The sequence below is a fragment of the Struthio camelus genome, chromosome 3 (genome assembly GCF_040807025.1).
Source record: "Struthio camelus isolate bStrCam1 chromosome 3, bStrCam1.hap1, whole genome shotgun sequence".
NCBI lineage: Eukaryota > Metazoa > Chordata > Aves > Struthioniformes > Struthionidae > Struthio > Struthio camelus.
Window position 1 is genome coordinate 60,250,712 of NC_090944.1, and position 20,824 is coordinate 60,271,535.

At 36.3% G+C, this 20,824-nt stretch overlaps 1 protein-coding gene across 2 annotated transcripts in view; it reads left to right on the plus strand.

Moving 5' to 3' along the window:
* The window catches only part of FIG4 (FIG4 phosphoinositide 5-phosphatase), a 76,503-nt gene that overhangs the window by 50,295 nt on the left and 5,384 nt on the right, over positions 1–20,824 (plus strand). For both annotated transcript variants that reach the window (XM_068938005.1, XM_068938006.1), the window contains exons 19-22: positions 662–745; positions 4,367–4,562; positions 8,151–8,233; positions 12,687–12,776. In XM_068938005.1, coding sequence (XP_068794106.1) covers positions 662–745; positions 4,367–4,562; positions 8,151–8,233; positions 12,687–12,776 — 453 coding nt within the window. The remainder of the gene's footprint in view (positions 1–661; positions 746–4,366; positions 4,563–8,150; positions 8,234–12,686; positions 12,777–20,824) is intronic.

Consider the following 20,824-nt stretch of genomic DNA (forward strand, 5'->3'; position numbering starts at 1 on the left):
AAGTGGCAATGCAGCTCTAAAAAGTTCTGTTAAGATAGCACTAAAATTTACAATTACCTTCCATTATTGATTGTACAATGGTTGGACATTCATAGGCTGAGAAATGGACCTCTCTCTGTGGGCTCCACAGGTCACAGAGACTACCTCAAACCATTTCTTTTCTTAATTGTTCTGCTTTTATTTTACAGTTGTTTTCCGGAGTTTATCAAGTTCTCACAGCTGGCCAGATAGTTGTTTTCTGCAGCAGTCAGTTGAATGTTCTAAGTATAATCTTAATCACACTTTAGCTAAATGATTTCCATGCAAATTGTGTTTCATGTAGCTTTTTGACCCAATTCAAGTGTTGGTAGCATCTTGAAAACAATGCAGCTGAGTCATGGGGCTTCCTCAGTACGGGAATATGTCATTGCCCGAGCATCCTTGGCAAGTAGTCATGTTTGCAGCTGTTTTATGGGACTATATAACACAATTAAAAGCTTCTTAAATATCTAGGGGTTTAATTTTTACGTAACTGTAACTTGTAACGACAAAGTTAGAACTTGATAATAATGATTTTTTTTAATTCAAAGGTGGATGTTACAGGTTCTCCTGGAAATTTTGAAAAATATATTGTGTGTGTTAAACTCTGCTCAGGGACAGTTTTTCCATTCTCTTTTGCCAGAGATTTTATGCCCAAGAATGTGGGCATTGATCCAAGTCCATTTACTGTTCGTAAACCTGATGAAACTGGAAAATCAGTGTTGGGGTAAGTCTGAAATGTGAAATTTTGTTCTGGTTTAACAGCAGTGAAAGTCAAGTTGTGATGCATGAGATCGAAAGCCCAAACCTGTCTTTCTAGAAGGATACATAAGCCAGTGCAACTAAACGGACTGTTGCATACTTCAGTGGGGTTTTTGTTGGTGCAGGCCTTAGCTACGCAGTTTCAGTGTGCAGTGGTTTGTAGCCCTGTGCCATGGCAGAACAAAGTTTATGAAGTTGTTTTAAGTGAGAATGCATAGATGAGAAATAGATGTAAGTCTTTTTTTGTTTTTTAAGTTCATAATATTAGATAAATGAGACATGTAGGAAAGAATGAGTAGAAAGTTACTGTAAATCAAAGTTATATATTCTCCGTTACATGGGAAATAAGAAACGTTCCTGATGGTATACTGTAGAATTATTGTATAATTTGGAAATCATATATATAACTTGAGATTTGTATATATGCATATATACATATAACTTATTTATCCACTCTTGTTTAATCTCTTTTGTTTTCTTCTGCTTCTCTATTTAAGTAAAATCCACACAAAAATCTTTTATCTAGAGTAGAGATACAGAGGTTGTTAAAATTTGATCCTCTCTTGATACTAGTGGCAGCTTTGTATTGTCTTTCGGAGGTGGACAGGAATGCATGTCATTGTTGTCTTTTAAAATAAATTTTTTTCAGTAAATAGAGTTTGTCCTGATACAGGAGCAACTACCAATTTCAGCAGAGTTTTTGATCAAAAACATAATGGAAAAATTATTTATAAATAAAATGATACAAAACAGTTCAATAGTTATTTGGACAAATGAATATTTCATTCAGCCGCTTTTGCATCTAGGACTTCTTTTGTTACTTTATTTATTCTGTTGTTGTGTTTGATTAGCTATATCCCATATCGGCTACAAGGACTCTTCCTGAACCACTTCACTCTCTCCTAGGTACTTCATATTAAGGAAACTTTTTATCAGTAATGACTAAACCTGTGCCGTCATAGGTTTTAAGTTCTCCCTAAAACTTCATTTAAAAGTTCTATTTAAAAAACAGAACTGTTCTGTTCCAGTTCTGTTAAAAGCTATAAAATTTGACTGTCTCATAAATAACATCCATTGTGCCTTGACTCGGAGGGACTCACAGTCAATAAATGTTGAGAGTAGACTATGCCTATCATTAGCAGAATCTGATTTCGTGCTACTGATATTCCCTGGGAACAGACAAAAAGACTTTTTGTCAATTATACGAATCTACTTTGATTAAGAAGAACAGTGAATATATAGATACTTTTGAAGAAAAGCTTACTCTTCTGCTTTCTTATAACGCTGTATTTTGTACTACCTAGCTCTTCTCTCCAGATATACCATGAAATGCTTGACCGCTTCACATCTTTCTCAGGCTCTTTGCTTCAAGCTCTCTGTTGTGACATTGATGGATTTTTAGGAGGCAGAGGGTCGGCTGGATCAGAGCCATGTTGCAGGGTGCCTTGAGTATTGCTTGTAAGGCTTCCCATGCACTGGCTAGTGTTGTGAGGTGAAATGTGCCTTCGATCATCCAGCTTACCGTAAAGTGATTCAGGCCTTGAATCAGGTAGGAGATCCCTTAGGTGAGTGAGACTTCGTTATTGAAGGCAAAAACGACTGCGACAGTTAGTTACTGTTATCACGGAAGCACTTCATGCAACTTCATAGCATTCTGTAGGACTTTAAAGCGGTTTCCAGAAAAAAAGCCAAGCCATTTGTCCTACAATGCCTTTTCCAGGGTATAAACTTCTTCAGCACAGTCCATGCAGGCAATGAGATCTTTTGAGAAGAGAATCCTGTCAGTGACATGAGTTCCTCGGCACTTTCAAGGTTATATACATTTTAGGCGTAATTCTATACCCCGCCCTGCTTTTCTATTACTAAGTTTTTATATCCCCAAATTCATCATCCATTTAGGGAAATGCTATTAAATTTCTTTCTGACACAGCATGCTGTCACTCTCAGTTTTTGGCTTGTAGGTCAGTATTACAGTATTGAATTAGATTTACCACATCTAAGTTTTTCTTTTCTCTTCTCCCCACCCTTTCTGACCTCTTTCACCCCCCTCCTTTTCAGGGATCTCTCCAAGAGACGTGTTTCAACAGAAGTAACTGTCTTTACTGGATTTGAGTGCAAGAAAACCCTGATTCAGTTAAGACGGTTTTTTTCCTACAGACAGCATTTCACAATTAAAAAATAATAATGTGATGGCATCGCCGCTTTTCTTGAGCCACGTACGACTGTACGGTGATGTTAACGTCAGTAGTTTCATAACATTCGTCAGTGGATTTGGCTGTCTTTCCTGACCTGCAGGACACCTGCTTCAATGTCCTGATCCAGCTGTGACATCAGAATTATATTTGTTTTATAGTGGATCAAAGTTTTGTAGTACAACGTCTTCTTGTTTGACTCCTTCATAGTACTGGGGGGCCTTTCCATAGGTCCTGGTATTGGTTCTTGTCAGAGTCTTGATGCCTTGCCAGAAGTTTGTGATTGAATTGCCCAGTGCCTACTTTGGACAGAGGGTTCATTCCACTTCCCTCTGCTCTCCGTGCTGGTAGTGATAGGTGCCTCTTCTCCACCAAGGAAGCTCACATCAGCATTGTAAAAGGATAGGGCTTGATATCTCCTGCAGAACACAGTCTACACATCAAAGAGAAACAGGGTAATTAAGAAACATCATGTAATACATACTTCCATGACTATCATATACAAATTATGGTGAACAAAACTGCTGTGTTCTTAATTATGTTGATTAGTATTCCAGGCATATCCGTCTGGCCGAGTAGGTCACTTTTTCTACCTACTATGCAAACAGTGTGCTGTCCTCCTTTGTGCCCCCTTTGCAATGCTTTGAATTAGAACACAAACAAATAGAGGTTTATTTTTTGTTTTATAAGCCTGCTAGAGGTGGTATCTTTGCCTTGCATATTTTTCAGCATCTTCCAGTCTGCTAGAAAATTTCTGGAGGATTTGTTAATCTGTTTTTGTTATCTGTCTGTCTGTCTGTCTGTCTGTCTCTCTCTCTCTCTCTCTTTCTCTCTTTCTCTCTTTTTTTTTTTTTTTTTGGTGGGCCAGTCACCCCTACCAGTGGCTGACTGGCTACTTGCTTTCTTCTTCAGCTCTCAGTAAGGACTGTTTTCCCTCTGACTTTCACCTTGTTTAGCAAAGTAGAGAAGATTGAGACCTTTACTTGAAGACTGCCTCCTTAACTTTCTCTAAAGAAAATGCAGTATATCTTCTTAACTTTCTGTAAATGTCTCTCTAAGGAGATATCGGTTTCTGCTGGGTCAGAAATTTAACTCCTCTGTGCTGTTGTTTTCACCTGCGACAATTATATTCCAGGTGTAAGAATTCTTTTGACATATTGTATATCCTTGGGGTTTTTTGTGCTCTGTGGTCAAGAACTTTTAAGAGGACTTATATGACCATATACTTGACAAAAAGTAAATCAATTAGGGGATTCAAAAGATGAGCAGTAGGTTGCTCCAGGGGATGGAACTTCTTCTGCTGTCAAGTAAGGTGGTAAATGAAATTAGGAGTTTAAAATACTTTCTGTTAATATGTTCCTGATTTAATGAATACGCACTGTCTTTCATGATAGGAACAAAAGTAATAGAGAAGAAACCGTGCTGCAGCGCAAAACAGCTGCTAGTGCTCCTCCGCCCCCAAGCGAGGAAGCTGTGTCAAGTAGTTCTGAAGATGATTCTGGAACAGACAAAGAGGATGAAGGTGCTGTTTCTCAACGTTCAACTCCAGTAAAGGTGACTGATACAGGAGATAATTCAAAAATCACAGAGGTAAGAAATTACTGTGGTATACGAAAAGGACAATCATGGACTGAGAATTCATGCTTCTTCCAAAAAAGTGTTTTTTCAACAGTAAATGTTACAGAACAGTCAGAAGTAGAGCATTAAACAATTAGGAATGGAAGAAGGTCTCCAGCATATCACCTTTATACAGATATTAGCAAAAGTGGTAAAAAAAACTTTGCCTGTCTTCCTGTTGTGTAAGAGTCTTCACACAACTTACAGTGGAAAATAACATTTTCAAAACCAGAAAATCTTGTTTGAAACTTATGGCATCTGAAGGGGATTGGGTGTACGTATTTGTATAAAATGTATCTATGCTAGTGTGTTAGTTCAGAGCAGCAGTGCACTTCTGATCTTCTCCCCTCACCATGCTTTACCTTAAATCATGGGATGGCCTTGGAGTATGCAAAAAGGATTCCTTTTGGATGAAAGTCAGCTGGGAGATGGTCTCAGGGAGTGTACCTACCTGATCTACCTATGTAATGAGCATTTAGTCCATGGGAGCTAATCTGAGCACCAGCTCTTTGACTTTCCAAATCTACTCCTCCTAACTTCAGTACTCTCTCAGGTGGACACAGCGGTAAGTTAGTTTTCAGTGTGGCTAAATTTCAACCTGATTTAGCTGCAGAGTTTTAAATTACTGCTTCCTACTTATGTATCAGAAAAGATCAAATAAAGCTAACTCGAAAAACTTGCATGACAATTTTGTCACATTGGTACTCTACTATTACTAGTCTAAGGTTGAAGATTAAAGCAGGATAATAATGAAATTGTGTATGCACAGTCATATGGAAAGAATGTGTTTGCTCAGATCTGGGTTATCAGTCTTCTGTTGCGAGCACCACTCCAATTCTCTTGGGATCCCTTGTGTGCTAATTTAATGAAAATATTAATTTGTACCTAATGTTACAGAAATAAACTATTTTATTAATTCATATGACACTTCTTCAAATTCTTTGTTATACCTATTAATCTGGGGTACCGCTGAAAACATTATTATCTTAGAAATCAGATATGCTTGTGGAAATCTTACAAATTTGTAAAATATTTCTTTTTTTTAATGTCAGCTAATTTAAATAGTTATGGTGTTGTTGTTTTGCAGGTTGTCACTTTTGGAGAAACTTCGGTATTTGTGGATTTAGTCACTATCAGTTGTAGTTCCTCACAGGCGACAGAGAATGAAACTGCACTTTTTCATCTGCAGTTCAAATTTTCATTCAAGACTAACTTTGACTATTCAGTCTTTACCCTAGGGTTGTTTGTGCCCAGATAGTCTAGTTAAGCTTTCTGTGCAAGACTGGCTTTTTCCAAACCCTAATAAAGCATCTTCCAATAAAATAACTATGAAGTAGTTATGAATGAATTTTATATGAATAGTATGAATTCTGGACTTGTGTTATGCAGAGTCTTACACTAGTGCATTTATTTCTGTTCATGCAAGATACTATATTTGAAAATTTTCCATTTTCTCAGAATAATAATAGAAAGTACCTGTTTTCCACCAATTGAGATTTACATTTTTTTTAAACAGAAATCCAGTGCTAAGTTTTATCCTTGATTCTTACCCTTGACCACCTGCACAAATCACTTCATTCCATCCATATATTGAGTACACTTTAACATTGGGACTTAAGATGTATTTTTAGATTTTTTAAGATGCTTAAAAGAAAAGTGCCTGTGAATGCAAAATACTATTGGAGGCAGCGTAGAGTTTTATTGGCTTACAGTTGGGTGAGCTATTTTGATTCTTTTGCTGATGCACATGAATAAGTATTTTATGCTTTATTAGCACTTTTTATTACATCAAATTTTAGTTATAATTTGCATTATTAAGTTCTCATTGGTTATTAAAATTGCAGTACTGAAAAGGACTACCTGCTCAGGCTGAGTTGCTACTATAGCAGTTGACTTGGGTTTTTATTAGTATCTGTCTGCCATTGTAAATTTCTTTATTCTCTGCAAAAGTACAAAGCCTATCTTAGATGCATTATTTTCTGAGGGCATGATGTTTATGGAAACTTTCTGTTCGGGAGCCAAGCATACAAATTAGGAATCTTAAAGAGTATGTTAGACATCAGATTTTAACATAATCACCAGCTGATCTTCATTTAGTCTGAGGAGTTGTTCTTCCATTCCTAGGTCAAGCAGAGCATCAATTACTTGCTTTTCAAGAAATGTTTTAGAATTAATCCTCTAGCAATATCAGTTATTAGTTGTGTTTACACATGCAGTTAAAAAATTTAAAAGGAGGAACTGTAATAGAGGATTTGAAACCTTGGTGGCTGAACTGAATAGTATAACAAGAACCGAAAGAACTGTGACTGAAAAGGATGATATTTTTTCTAGTTGATTTACGAAATGTCTTTTTTCTAGAACTGGTAAATCGTAGAAATCGTGTAAGATGCATTTTTTTCTTAGCTTCCTTAAACAAATAAAGTATCTTACTTTACTGAAAAATAAACCTAAGAGCATAGGCTTACACATATTCCGCTATCTGTCTCCGTTAGCTAAACTGATAGCTTCCTAACATTTTGACCCATGTCAGTCTGCACTTTGGTGTTTCCGCATTTGTGAAAATGACTTGTGTATATTAGTGCTCAAATAAATACTAGAAGTTTGGGTGGGGGAAAAAAGAAGTGCATGGTAATTTTTGAGTAAAGGAGTTGATATTTGTAAGCTTATGTTTCTAGGTGCTCATGTTTAAGTGTTTTTAAGTGTAACCTTATATTTTTAGGTCTTGAGTAAATATGATTATTCCAGAATAATTGGATGTTTGGTCAGGGATTTGAATTTTGGTATTCTCTTTACATCAGCAATCCTCGTAGAGCTAGGAGAAAAAAACAGCTTGTTCTTATCTATTCATATCTCCCAGAAGTTTAAAATAACAAAATGCTCTTGTACTTCTTGTTAGAACATACCTTTCCTTGGATCTTCTTTGACTGTGGATCTTTTTGAGCTAAAAGCAAACCGCCTATTTTTGTACTTGGCTTCCTTGCAATTGTGTATGTCTTGTCACTAATCCTGTCAGTTTAACTCTGAACCTTTAGATGTGGTTAGTGATGTATGCATGTGCATTACCGCCTTGTTATAGTTGACTGACATGATTGTGTAACGTACAAAGTGGAAACAGTTGTCTTCAACTTGAAATTTTTAGTCAATTTACAACTGACAGCAGGAAAGCAGAAAGCAAATGTGGGAGCATGTTGTGGACAAATACGATTTTTTTCATTTATTAAATTTAAAGACGGGACAGGATTGAATGCATACTTCATAATGTGCCCTGTAACTATTATTTAATCTCCATATGTGTTGTTGTATCTGATATATCTTTCAAGAATCCTTTCCTTTCTTGTTGAACAAATGTCTTGGATATTTCTAGTAAATCATTTTTATTACAAAAGATGTGCATAAGCTTAGTTTGCAAAGATTACTAAGTATGTGAGGAGCTTGTTTGGTTTTGCCTGCACCTTATTGTAATTATTTTCAGATTTAGAAATAGTTCTATTCTTTCAAGTAAACTCTAGTTTGGATGTTGTTACAGTATCCTCAGTCTGAGTCTTTGTTCTTATGTTCCAGAATGTAGTCCAGTCCACAAAAGACGTGTATGGAGTTAATCTTTCAGATGTTCCTTCAGAAGATGATCTCACAATATACACAAGGTGAGATATTTCCCAGTGGCAATCAGTAAAAGATAATTGAAACTGGTTAAAAACCAGTTGACAAAAGTTTGAGTTGTCAAGTTCCAGCTTGTCAAAAGTGCTGCCTTTGACAAAGACTTACCTAAATTCTGTATTTCAGAGATATTTGGAGGACTCTTACTATTCTTCTTTTTAAAATCAAACTCTTTTCAGATCTGTCAGTTCTGAATTCAGTGAAAGTTACGCAGATGTCTCCAAAGGCAAAATTTGGAACTTAAATGGAATGAAAGATGCTTCAGCAGAAATATGTCAGTTAATATATTCCTAGGAATAAATAAACAAATTCTAAATTAGTAGTGATTCCATGGTTCTAGAGTATGTAGTCTGTGATTTTTGCATTTGTTCAAATGTTGAATTACACTAACTTAAATTGGTCATAAATGACCTAGTCTCTTCTGCTAAAAAATACATATTAAAACACCTTAAGTTTTTTCTTAAAGTAATGTCTTATGCACAGAGGTATGTGTTAACTGTTACATCTTACTAAAAATTAAATATTTGTGTGACTTTCAGTATTCTAGGAAAATTACTTTTCTGATTAATACTCAACCTTTTTCTTGAAATGTCTTGACCTTTTGAGTTTGAAATACAAAATCGTAGGTTTCATAGGGAAATCTGGGGTAGTTGCTTAATCTGGTATAGGTTCCAAGCAGAAAAGTTGAGAAAAGTGACAGGAGTAAAGGAGAAACTCGCATTGTAGCAACATGAATGTTTATGTGACAGAAATATTTGTGCTGTGAGGAGAGGACAGAAGTCATTTTGGCCCTTGCCGTTATCAGAGCTCCATGCAAGAACAACATGTCTGCGGTGCGTGTATTTACAAATATGTGCGTGTGTGTTATGTATAATGTATCAGCACAGCACCTAGTGTAGGGTGTGTAATAATGTGCTGTTCCATCATTTCTTTATTTTGAACAGCATCCTACTGCCCCATGTTTTTAGTAAGTGGTTTCACGAACTCAAGCCATACTTAAGTAAATGAGAGTAAGGCGTTACGTTGTGCAAGGCAAAATACAGCTCTTTAGGTAGTCCTGCAAGTTACCCCTCAGTTCCTGCACTTTGTGGTGAACTGCTACAACATGAGGCAACATGCTGCCCAGCATGTACAGGCTGTCCTCCGCAGCTGGGAGCTGCTGGCTTACTGGTTAGAGGTAAGAGTTGGTGGGCAAACATCAAGGTCTCACCTTCTAGCTCCAGCTGAATTCCAGCAGACACAAAAACTGCTGCTTTTACACCAGTACGCTGTACAACGCAGTCGTCTTACCGTGTAGAAGGCAGTCATCACTGCTCCTGCAGGAACCGTCAACTGCCACGAGCAAACAGCAAATTAATGGTATATTTCCCCCAAAAAACTATGTGAATCCCATTGTGTTAGAAACACTGTTTCTGCATGGCCCTAACCCAATATAGAGCACTGGCTATATGATACATTATTAAAAAAAAAAACATGTACTTAAGCTGTTGTTTTCAAGTATTCTCCTAAATATCATAGAGTAAAACTGAAGCCAAAGTGTTTTTTTTAAACTGAAGCTGGAAATGAATTTAAACATTTTGAAACTTTATTAACTCAAACCAAAACTGAGCTAGAATCGTTGCAGTCACAGCTGAACTAAAACTAGAACTGATCTGAAAGTTAATCATTCAGCTCCCTGCTGAAGAAGATCCCTTCCTGAGTCGCAATCTTTTTCTTTGGAAACTAGTCAGAATAATAGGAATTCAGTATGTGAGATCAGTCAGAGAAATTTAGATCCAAATTGAAGACCCTCTTACTTCCGAAAGGTCTGTAATGCTGTTGCCAAGAGAGAAATGGCTTATGCAAGATACCTGCCGTGCAAATCAATTATGTTGGCTTAGTAAACCAATGTTTCAAACACCTGCTTAGACTGTAGAATTAATGGAGTAAAAGAAAAGCGTGCAAGAAAACGACATGTCTTCTCAAAAAACACCGTGTATATATGTTGGAATGAATACTTGTGACGTGTTTTCTAATGTGTAATAGCAGTAATTACCGTGTTATGTGAACCATCTTCAGTTTGTGAATAAAGTGTTAATTCACTATGATTTCTTTCCATGTGATGATATGTGATGACTTAGCTCCTCAATCCTTTTCAAGCATTTTAAGAAAAAATAGTCATTTCTTTTTATTTAAAAGCCTTTTTCTATTACCTTATTTATTTAGGGATAGCTACTTCTCTTTGCTTCTTCAGTTCGTTGAAATTCCCATTTCTAGCTGTTTCCTACGTGCTGAGTCATTTGAAGCTATTACGCTTGAGCAAGGTTGAAAAGGCTTTTTCTCACTCTCTCTGCTGAAGTTCTTAACTTCACCGATGTTCTTTACCGCTAGAGACAGTTCAAAAATGGATGTAGATTGGACAGTTTTCCTTTGGCATATGTGATAGGGGCTGTTGTTCGAGAAATAGCCCACTGCTAGCTGGTGTCCACTATGGGCCACTTACTGCTGATGAGCAGCTCTGTGATAACATCCAGGGTTGGAGTTATTTCCCATTTTATCATTTTTCAGGCTGGACTAACAATCTATTATTACAGTAATACTGTAGAGTCCATGGGGGCTTTGAAGCTCTGTAGTCATATCTTTTTCAAGTCAAAAATCTTGCATTTATTTTGTTTCCTTCAAGCAATACAGATTTAAAAATAAAATAATTATAATTTGGCAGTTCCTTACTTCTTTTAGCTAACAAGACATAATACTATTTATGGTGTGATGTGCTGATCTGTATGGAAGTATAGATTTTACTGAGATCCATTATTACAATGTACATCAGTTGAGAATAGCAGCAATTTATTTCACAGTATGTTACAGTTCGCACTTCAAGTCTTTTTCTATTGCTATAACAAAGGAAATGGAGACATAAGATACATCTTGACTCGATGTCATTTGACACGTTGCCTGTTTTTTTTTTTATTAGCGTCAGGATTTGTTCTCTGAGGACTTGCAGATATAAAATACCTCAGGTTAATAAATTACTTTATGTCAACTGATCTATAGTGACTATACGTGCAAATGAAAAGTAATTGGAACCTGTTCAGCGCAGTTTCACTGATGGCTGAGATAATTTGTGTTAGTTCATGTGAAAACTGGAATAATTTGAGGCTGTATACTGCAGCTGTGTATGGTACTTATTAATGTCTGCTAACTTGTGTTAATTTAAGCCTTGTTTGTTTCAGAACGGTGAGTAACTTAAAGCGGTTAATGGAAACGCTTATATTCAGCCCAAACATAACTCGCCATTTTATTTGTTTTTTTTTAAGCTTGTTTCAATAGCAGACTCCTTCCCTGGAATATCTTTAATAGTTTTTTTTATTCCTACTGATAATTCTTATTTAGAAATGTTAGTGTTTATTCTTATGACACGTCTAAGGTAATGTCACTTTTGCTGTCTAGTTAAACTTGGAGCTAATTTCTTTCTGATGTTTTCATATGTACAGTATAAAACCTGAATGCAGAGAGGACAAAAAGCTGCAGTAAGTTGTTTATGAATGTATTAATCCATCGTATTCTGCACACTCTTCCATGCAGTGGCTTTTGCACTGTTAATTGTCCCCCGTTAAAATGAAGTAAACATTTCAGAAATAGGCTAATAGGACTGTTTTTAAGCTAAATGGAAGCTGAATGTTTAAACACAAAGTCAACCTCAGAAAATTAAAGGATTAAAATCACAAGTAATGTTTACTTCTGTTTTTAACAGCGCAGATGTGTTGGAGACTAAAATTGAGTTGAAGTATGTAAAATATATATAAAAATGAGTGAACAAGACTAGCAGTTAACACTTACTTTTATTTCCTTCTGATTCATTGCCAGGAGAAAAAACAGTATTTTTCTGTCTAATTTAGTGTCTTCCAGCAAGCATTTGGAGACAAGGAGAGTTCTCCCAAAGGACTGTGCTTGTAAATGAGTGATCTGGACTGACAGCATTTCAGTTGGATAAAATAGATAGAATTTGGCTGCGGGCTGACTGAAACATCAAGCTTGTGCAACTTTCCATCTATTGTGTTGACTTTTCCCGTAGGCTGTCTGTCTGACTGATTCCTTTGGAAAAGATGTAGGAATTCCATTTTCCAGAAGCCAGCTGTAGTAGGCTGCCTATTTTATAGGAGCAGAGGTTTATACCACTTGTTCTCTCCTAATAATGGTTCCATTTCTATCTGGTGAAGTGCCGTGTTACGCCAATTAATAGGCAAATCTTTTTCAAGCTAGAAGAAGCTGCGGAGTTCTCGCATGCACCCATCATAAAGTTTTAAAAATTTCTCTTGTTTACCAGAGAGGTAGGTCATGATCAGCAGTTTACATATCATGACTTAATGACTCATTTTTTGGTGTCATTTTTGCTGATGGTTTTGCAGGTAGTTCTCTTAATTCTTTTGATTTATTTTTTCTGTGTACTGCTATTCACAGGTTTGTCCAGTTGGGACAAAGTCAACATAAACAAGACAAGAACAGCCTACAGTTTTGCTCAAAACACCAATTGGATAGGGTAATAAATCTGTAAGTATTCTTTTTTTTCGCTCCCTTTAATTTTTTTTTTTTAACTTTTCTCATTAGGCCTGAAAATCTTTGGGTAAATTTGATGTTAAATTGTTCGTGAGAGTCATACTTCTGTTGCTTTTACGGCTTGAAGGGATTTAATGCATAGGATGAAGAACCAGGTTCCTACTTCTCCCTGTGGTGAAACAACTTGTAACTTTAAAGGTGCATTTTGTTTTTTGGTTTGGGTGTTTTTTTTTTTTTAGTTTTTGTAGTACCAAGATTTTTGTATTCAAGATTCATAGCAATCGTGAAGTTAAAATTATCACAATTGAAAGTATTGAAGCGATTGAATTTAAAAGGCATTTTCTTATTGCTGTAATTGCTTTTGAAAGAGAGAGTTTGAAGGGGATTGGTTGACATAGGTATTCTTCATAAAAGCATTCAAAATTGCATTTCAGTCTTCCATTTAGTGTGAAGTTATCTAAATGTATTTGTCTGAGAAAGCTACACATGCTCTGCATTTATTTTAACAGATACTTGAGGCATCTTGAGAAATCAAGTGGAAGATTTTTATTTCTTATGTTTCTGATTGGCCACGAGTTAGAGAGAATAGAGTAAAGGAGGAACAGACTCCTGCTTTGTTTATGTACTTGTTGCCCATCTTTGTTACTGAAGTCAGAGGATCTATGCTACCTTAAACCAGTTGGCAGTGTGCTTTAACTAAAGACAAGACCATCATGAATCTTGCATAGATATTATTTTAACAGTTAAACATCCTCTATGTTTTCCTCAGAAGTATCATCTTGGGTTTTTTTGTTATCTGCTTGTTTTAATAATGGCCCTTCGTATTTGTCAGTGATACTTTGAGCTGGTGAGGCAAGCTTTTTTCTAAACACTGCATTTGTCGCAATAGATAAATTTTACATCTTCATGAACTGCTCCAAAGAGGTAAATAGGTGAGGGTAAGTTGCAAGGGAGGTCATCTTCAACAAAGCCAGACAATCAGAGGAGGATGGTAGGAGTATTGCTGTCCAGAGATACCTGCCATATGGAATGACTTACCAATAAAATAACTATCCATTAATGTGAAGAAATAACTCTAACCTTGAAGTCGTAATAGGTGTACCGGTTAAAAATCTATGCTGAACTAAGGAATGTAAATGTTTGTGGTTATGGATTGATCATCACTGTACAAGAATGGCCTCTAGTGATAGGCCAGATCATTTGAATCATTGCGTTTGACCATTTGAATTTGTGGTAGCAATATCAAAAAAAAATCATGATCTTATCCAAATATCATGGTATTATGAAAGCAGGTCTTTGGCATTTGGAGGATCAACTTCTGACTTCCCAGCTGATCTATCCCTATGCTGTCCTGTTTCACCAGAACTGGTTTTTTGGCTTTTAGCCCTGGGTACGAGATCTCTTACGCAGCAGCCCAGCCACTCCTTAGAACCACAGACCAGCCCTGCAGTCCGCTGATTTACAGAAGCCTCAGCTTTAGTTTCCTGAACTGCCTCTAGTCTCTTCCCTCTGTGCTGAAGAAGTGGGGAAACCGTGAAGATACCACTCTCACAAGTAGGGATAAAGGCTGGGAATGTCTCAGTGGGCTTCAGGGAGCAGGCTAACACAAAACAGATTTAGTATTGTGATAAACACAATGCTACCCAACATCAGTCCGTAGTTAATTGGTATAGTGCATGTTTAAAATGATGACATCACTGTGTGTTGTTCAGCATTAATGAACATATGCTTTGTAGATGAATATGCCTATAGTTTCATAATGGAATTTATCTGATGGTTATTAACATATTAACTGGGCAAACTGTAAAATTACATTTTTATGCATGAAGGAACAACTCTGAATATTTTCTAGTTTTGAAGGGAAGTCGCTAAGAACGGGTTTTATGATAGTAGGAACACTTTTGCTATTAACAAAGATGATTCTTTTTGTGTAACTGCAAAATCTCCTCGCGTGTTTTTGACAGTATCAGAGATAGCAATCATTCCTTTTTTGCCCTTTTAACACAGAGTAAAATATCCCTTATCTTATGTTGCAAAATGAACGTGTTAAGTACAGTCTATATGCACAGTTTTGGTGGCTTTTGGGCAGTCAGAGCATTCTTCATTCTCTTTTCCCCAGTGTAATTTCTATGTGTTTCTGAATAGTGGAAGTGTAAAAGTCACAGAGCACACAAATCTTATGCCCTCAGTCACTCCTGCTCTTGAAATTGTACAGATTGTCTTTCTCTGCCAGTCCTAACAAATGTGTTCTTCTGTGTACATCTTGGAGGAAGCAGGGTGTTTTATAGTCAGTAGTATTTTTGGACAGTATGCCTTTATACAGCTTAAAATTTTTCTCCACCTTTTGTTCTGCAATTCTTAAACAACTTTTTCATTCTGTTCAGACAGTGACAGATTGTTCTTTTGAGAATAGTCGTAAATGTAGCCATTCTTTAAGGGCATGTTGTTCACTTCTGGAACAAATAAACTTCCTTTCTGTTTACTGCTGTTTGAATTGCTGCTCTGAATCAAGAATTCCCCTGGAGAATACTAACCTTTTAAGAGATAAAATGGCAAGAGCATGTTAAACTCAAGATTAGCTTGAGAGAGAGAGGGTTTTCAGTAACTGCAGTGGAGATACATGTAACATGTTGGACTCTCTATTTTCTTGTTGCTTTTGGAGCACTTTGTGAAATTGAAGAATTTATAACTGTTAGGAATATTCATGAAAGAGATAGGTGAAAAATGTGTTTATATTCTGTCATCTCTTTATGCTAAGCTTAAATCACAAAGATGTCTTACCTAGTTGCTTTCTTCTCCCATCAAGGAAACAGTCAGGGTTTCCTGACTTTTGTTTTTAAAATACATATTCTGCACTTCTTTAAAGAGGACCTTCTTGCTAAACATCCCTTTGTCAGAACAGCCCCTGGGCTTGGAAAAGGTTTTTGTCCTTAGTCTCCCCCTTCAAGTGTCCCAGAGGGGTGTGAACAGATTCCATTTTTTACCCATAACTCACTCTGTTTCTTCCTTGTCTGGGAAAGAGGATAGCTATGCCTCTTAATTAAAATTAGCATTGCTTCAATTCCTTGGAGAGGTAAATATCTTTGTTAAATTAGGATTCATCTATATTAGTTCCCTGTTTAATTAAAAATGCTTTGCCTCTATGAGGGATGAAATTCTTTCGTGTTTGTTTATTTGGATTCGTTTTACTTGGAAATGTCTTTGCACTGGATCTCACAGCTGTATACAAACAACAATCTCACTGGATTTTACAGCTGTATATTAAGAAACATATTTGATCTAAACCTCTGGATACCTCTAGATAAAACAAACATATGTAGCTCACTACTAGCTTTTGACTGAGACTAGAGATGAGGGTAATCACTTTTGGGTAACCAACATTTTTCTTATACATGTGTCGTGACAACTTTAATTTCCATTCAGTGTTCCCTGGACTCGCAGAAATCTACTATTCTAGTATTCTAAAAATAGCTTTACGGTTTAGTCTTTCTCACTTACCTTGCATCTTTCCTCTTTTTCACTCTCAATATTTTAAGCAATGTGCTTCTCTGCTTCTCCAGCACTTATTGCCTGTGAGAATTCTCGTGGAATTTACTGGTGAGGCTGTTTGTAAATTACGTAGTTTTTGTTTTCTGGTCTAAAGATGAAAGTTCACGCTTTATTGTGATTCTGAATGGCTTTAGCACTATAAACATGCCTGTCTTCTACAAAATGTCTTGATAAAGCTGACTGTTACTGAGAATAACTTAATTTTGTATTCTGCGGAAGGGGTTTTAAAGTCATTGCGGGTACTTTCCCTGAAAGTACTGGTTACTTCATCGTTGGCTAAAAAAAGACAAAAGAGTATCAGGAATTAAGAGGAGAATAAAAGGCGCCGTTTTGTGATTTGAGGCTTTGTGTTCATTTTTAGTCACAGATCTCAAAAATAATACTGCTAGGAAAGGTCTAGAGAAAAGCAGTAGCGAGTAGATGCGAGTTGTAGAATTCTTCAGAAAAGAGCTGGCTTGGGATCGAATGAAATAAGTAGGTCCATGTTGTGGCGATTTGTCAAAATGCTCTTCACTGAAGTTTGACAGATGAAATGATTTGATCTTATGGTTAAGTCACTATGGGTGTGGATGATGGGAGAAGTGAGCAAGATAACTAAGTCAGTTCTAACAGCTCATTGCCACCAAAAGGGGGAGGTCCTGCTCTTTCACTCCTTCCTCTCATGTGTTTTTCCATTTACCTGTGCAAGCTTTGGCTCCTTATACCACTCAGTTTAGCTTGTCACCAGTCAGTTTAGCTTGTCAATCTGCAGCCAGCTAGCTCAGCAAAAAAAGCAAATAGTTTTCTGATAAATTGGAGAGATGAATTTGACCGCTGAAGGTCCCAGTTAGCATCATGGCCAGCATAGAAGAGGCAAAGGCAGCAGCACTTCCTGGTATGGGTGGTAACAGTTTCTTAGATTGACTCAGTTATCTTGTATAACTTTACTTACGACAAATTGGGGAGAGGACTGTGAGTCTTTCAGGGAGCTTGGGTAAATTGTTTAAACTCCCTGTGATTCAGATCCACACTTGCACGTAGGAATGATTATCTTCTTCCCGTTCATCTATTCTGTCAATACTGAGCTCTGAGCTTTTCAGGTTAGAGAGCTCACATGCTTAGCCTTTGCGGTAGAGCTGTCAGCTGAGATTCTGAATGTTGTTTTGATAACAAAACTCTTAGTATTTTATCTGCCTCGTACTGATTATTTATATCATCATTTTTATTTATTCATGTCCATTTCAAATTAAAAATGAGTATCACGTTTAAATATTCGAATGCTCACACTCGAAATATGGATCCTCTATATTTCCTCCATATTCACACTGGCTTCTGAATAAACATTGACAATAACAAATAATAAACCCCTGACGGTAAAGCTAGTTATTTCTATATTCTATATGAAGGACTTATTGTTTGGGGGATTTTTGTAGTATTAACAGTCTCTAGCAAAACCGGAAAGTTTTTCCCATCTTAGCCCATGGGCTTCCTGGCATTTTAATGATCAAAATGTTAGATGAAAATTCTGAGCACCCTTCTTGAAACCATCCCTGTTGTCTCTGTGCGATGAATAATTTGCATTCATCATCCATTTCTAGTCTCTGAATATGAGTGTTCGGGTTATTTTCACATAAAGTTAATTTAGGAGAACTGTCTCACTCAAGAAATACTACATGAAGAACTAAATGCAAGCTCTTCCTTTCTAAAAGAATCACAATAATCTCCTCTCCTTTTGTTAAGAGTTCTTTTGGTAGTTTTTGTTTTGTCTTATCCTTCCCCCAGGTTCGATCCCTTTGCGTTCAGTCTTTAAATTTTGGATTACTCTGTGGCCAGCAAAAATCATCCCTGCTTAGAAGGTTTAATCTTTCCTCAGAGATCAGATGCAGAGACCTTTCTGTATCAGGTGTTCTGACCTTCTCTCAAGTTCCTTCTCTCTGCAGCGTAGAGAAGCTACTTCTAATGTAGATTGTATAAATCTCATTTAGATGTTTACCTATGCAACGATAGTCTCTTCTTTCCCTAAGCCTTGAAATTATATATGTTGTTGGCGTTTCATGTGACTGTTCTGGAACCTGGATGCTGTCCAGATTTTGCTGTCAGTCTGTTCTGCAAGAAGCAAGTTGCAGTAGTATATATTATTTGACAGAGAAGATTTCCTATTTTTCAGTCCTGTCCACTCCCACGGAACATGACAGAAACTTTGTATATAGGAATTGGTGTCTAAGTAAGGAAAATTCTGTTGAAGGCTTCTGAAAGAGCAGAGCAAGCAATTGAATGGGATACCGTTTGTGAAAACAAAAAAACAAAACACACTGGATTTGTCAGAATTTTGTAGCTCAGATGTATTTGCTTAGGATTCAAACAAGACACCAGAGTACGTTTTGCCTGCCTTTTTAGCCATCCTTTAGAGATTTGAGGAGAATTAATGTTGAAACAACTGTGGCGGCTTTCTGGTGATAGCTGTACTCCTGAGAGCTAAGCACATCACCAAGCACTTCCCCTTCAGAGTATGGATTGTCTTGGTTGTAACTGAAGATTATAACTGTATCTTCTTTTACGACAGAGACAGTGTCATTCCTGGTGAAACCGTGACACTGTCAAGCATTTTCACAACGAGGATGAAAACAACTGAACTTTGCATGGCAAGGGTGCTGCTCTTCAGAACATCCTGCTTGCATTCCGGTCACTGTAGTTTTCATTTAGAGGCTGTACAGCTGCAGGTATCCCTGAGAGAGGGAGGTCTGATAGCAAAGTCAAATAACATGCTATCTTTCATGATGCTATTCTAAGATATTAAACTTATTTAATAGATTAGATTTTTGCATAAATAGTGTTAGAGAAATGACTTTAAATGACTGGATAATGCAAGCACTGTACAAACTTTTAGAGCTTAATATGGGGTTATTAAACAAAATTGGTATGCGTGAACACGCTGTTCTTTCAATATATTTTTAGCATGTTGAAGCAAGTAGGTGGAAAATTGAGATTCAGTTACTAAATGCTTGAAATGAAACACACTCTGCTATCCAGTTTCCAGTATGTCTGAGAGAAATGACTGTTGACTCATTAGCAGTTGGGAAATGTAATGTCTTTAGAAACAAATCAATAAATAGGTAAGACTTCAAATTAATGCGGTGGTTTGGGTTTTTTTTTTTTTAATTAAATAATTGTTCACTTGCTAGTGGACTAAACAGGCCAACTACGTTTGAGTAAGTGGCTTATTTTGGTGTTAGTGATATTGGGTACATTAGCTCAGTGTGCTAGTGTCAGATACCACTGCTGTAGTTTCTGCTTGAATGCTTTAAACCAGATAAGTAAGTAAGTGCAGGAGTTGTGGGTACTTTTTAAGCATCCAAATATGAATTTAGACGACTAGTTTTTGGCGCCAGTTCTGAGGACATCTGCCTTAATGTTTTATAATGAATTAGAAAACGTGATTGTGATAGTGAGAAGAAACTATCTCTTTGTTGGAAAAAAAATAGAAAAGGTTGAGTATGAGGGAAAAGCCACACTATTATTCATACAGTTTACTAACAAAGAATAAAATAAAATCCTGATTTGGTGAAATCTGAAAATCAGAGGAGGGACTCCTCAAAACAGTTTCAACTCATTTCCAAAGAGTTTTGTTTTAAGAAAGGCATTGATTTTATACTTTAAGCCTTGTTTAAAATCAAAGGTTTTGAGGGTTTTTTTCTGTGACTCTGTCCCTTCATGCTGTATGTCAAATAAGTGATGTTATTTCTGCTACAGTTGCAAAAAATACTAACAAAGTTAGTCATAACTTGCTGTCATAGCAACTCAAGACAAAGTAGTTGGCCTTTGACTTTTACTTTCTTACAAAGTTCAAGCAGTTGAATCTTTCTTCCTGTTAGTATCAAGGAAAAATATTTTGATACGGACTAAACTCTTGCTAGAAATGGTTTTTTTCATCTTTTTAGCACAGACTTAAAATATATGTGATGGAAATTTGAAAGAGCAATTCAAATCTGTATTTTAATGTCCTTTCATCTGACATTGCCAGTTTCAATTGAGTTTTAACTCAGAGAGTTGTCATTTTTCAGCTCTCAGAATCAAATGATTGCTATTACAATATAAATGTTGAGTAGTTTTAATTGTCTTGTATTTGCTTGTTTAGTGTCCTGAAATTTGTTCTTTAACAGCTCTTCCAGTGGGTTTCATTGGAATCATTGGATTTTTTGTAAATAGACCTTGTAAAATGTTATCATAATAAATTGATTAAATTGACATGTGTTGCTAAATTTTTTTGAATTACTGAATTGTGTGCATCTGCTTGCTTAGCTGTCTTGCACACTTTCTAGTTAGGTATTTTGCTTATGTCTGTATTTTTTTAAAAACATATCTCAAATAAAATAGTATACCTCTATTCTGCTGAGAGCAAAAGTAATTTTGTCATGATATGCAAAGTATATTAACTGAATTTCTTGACGTATAACGTAGAAAAATATAAATTTCAATGTGCAATTGAAAAATATTCCTTTTAATATGGACACCTT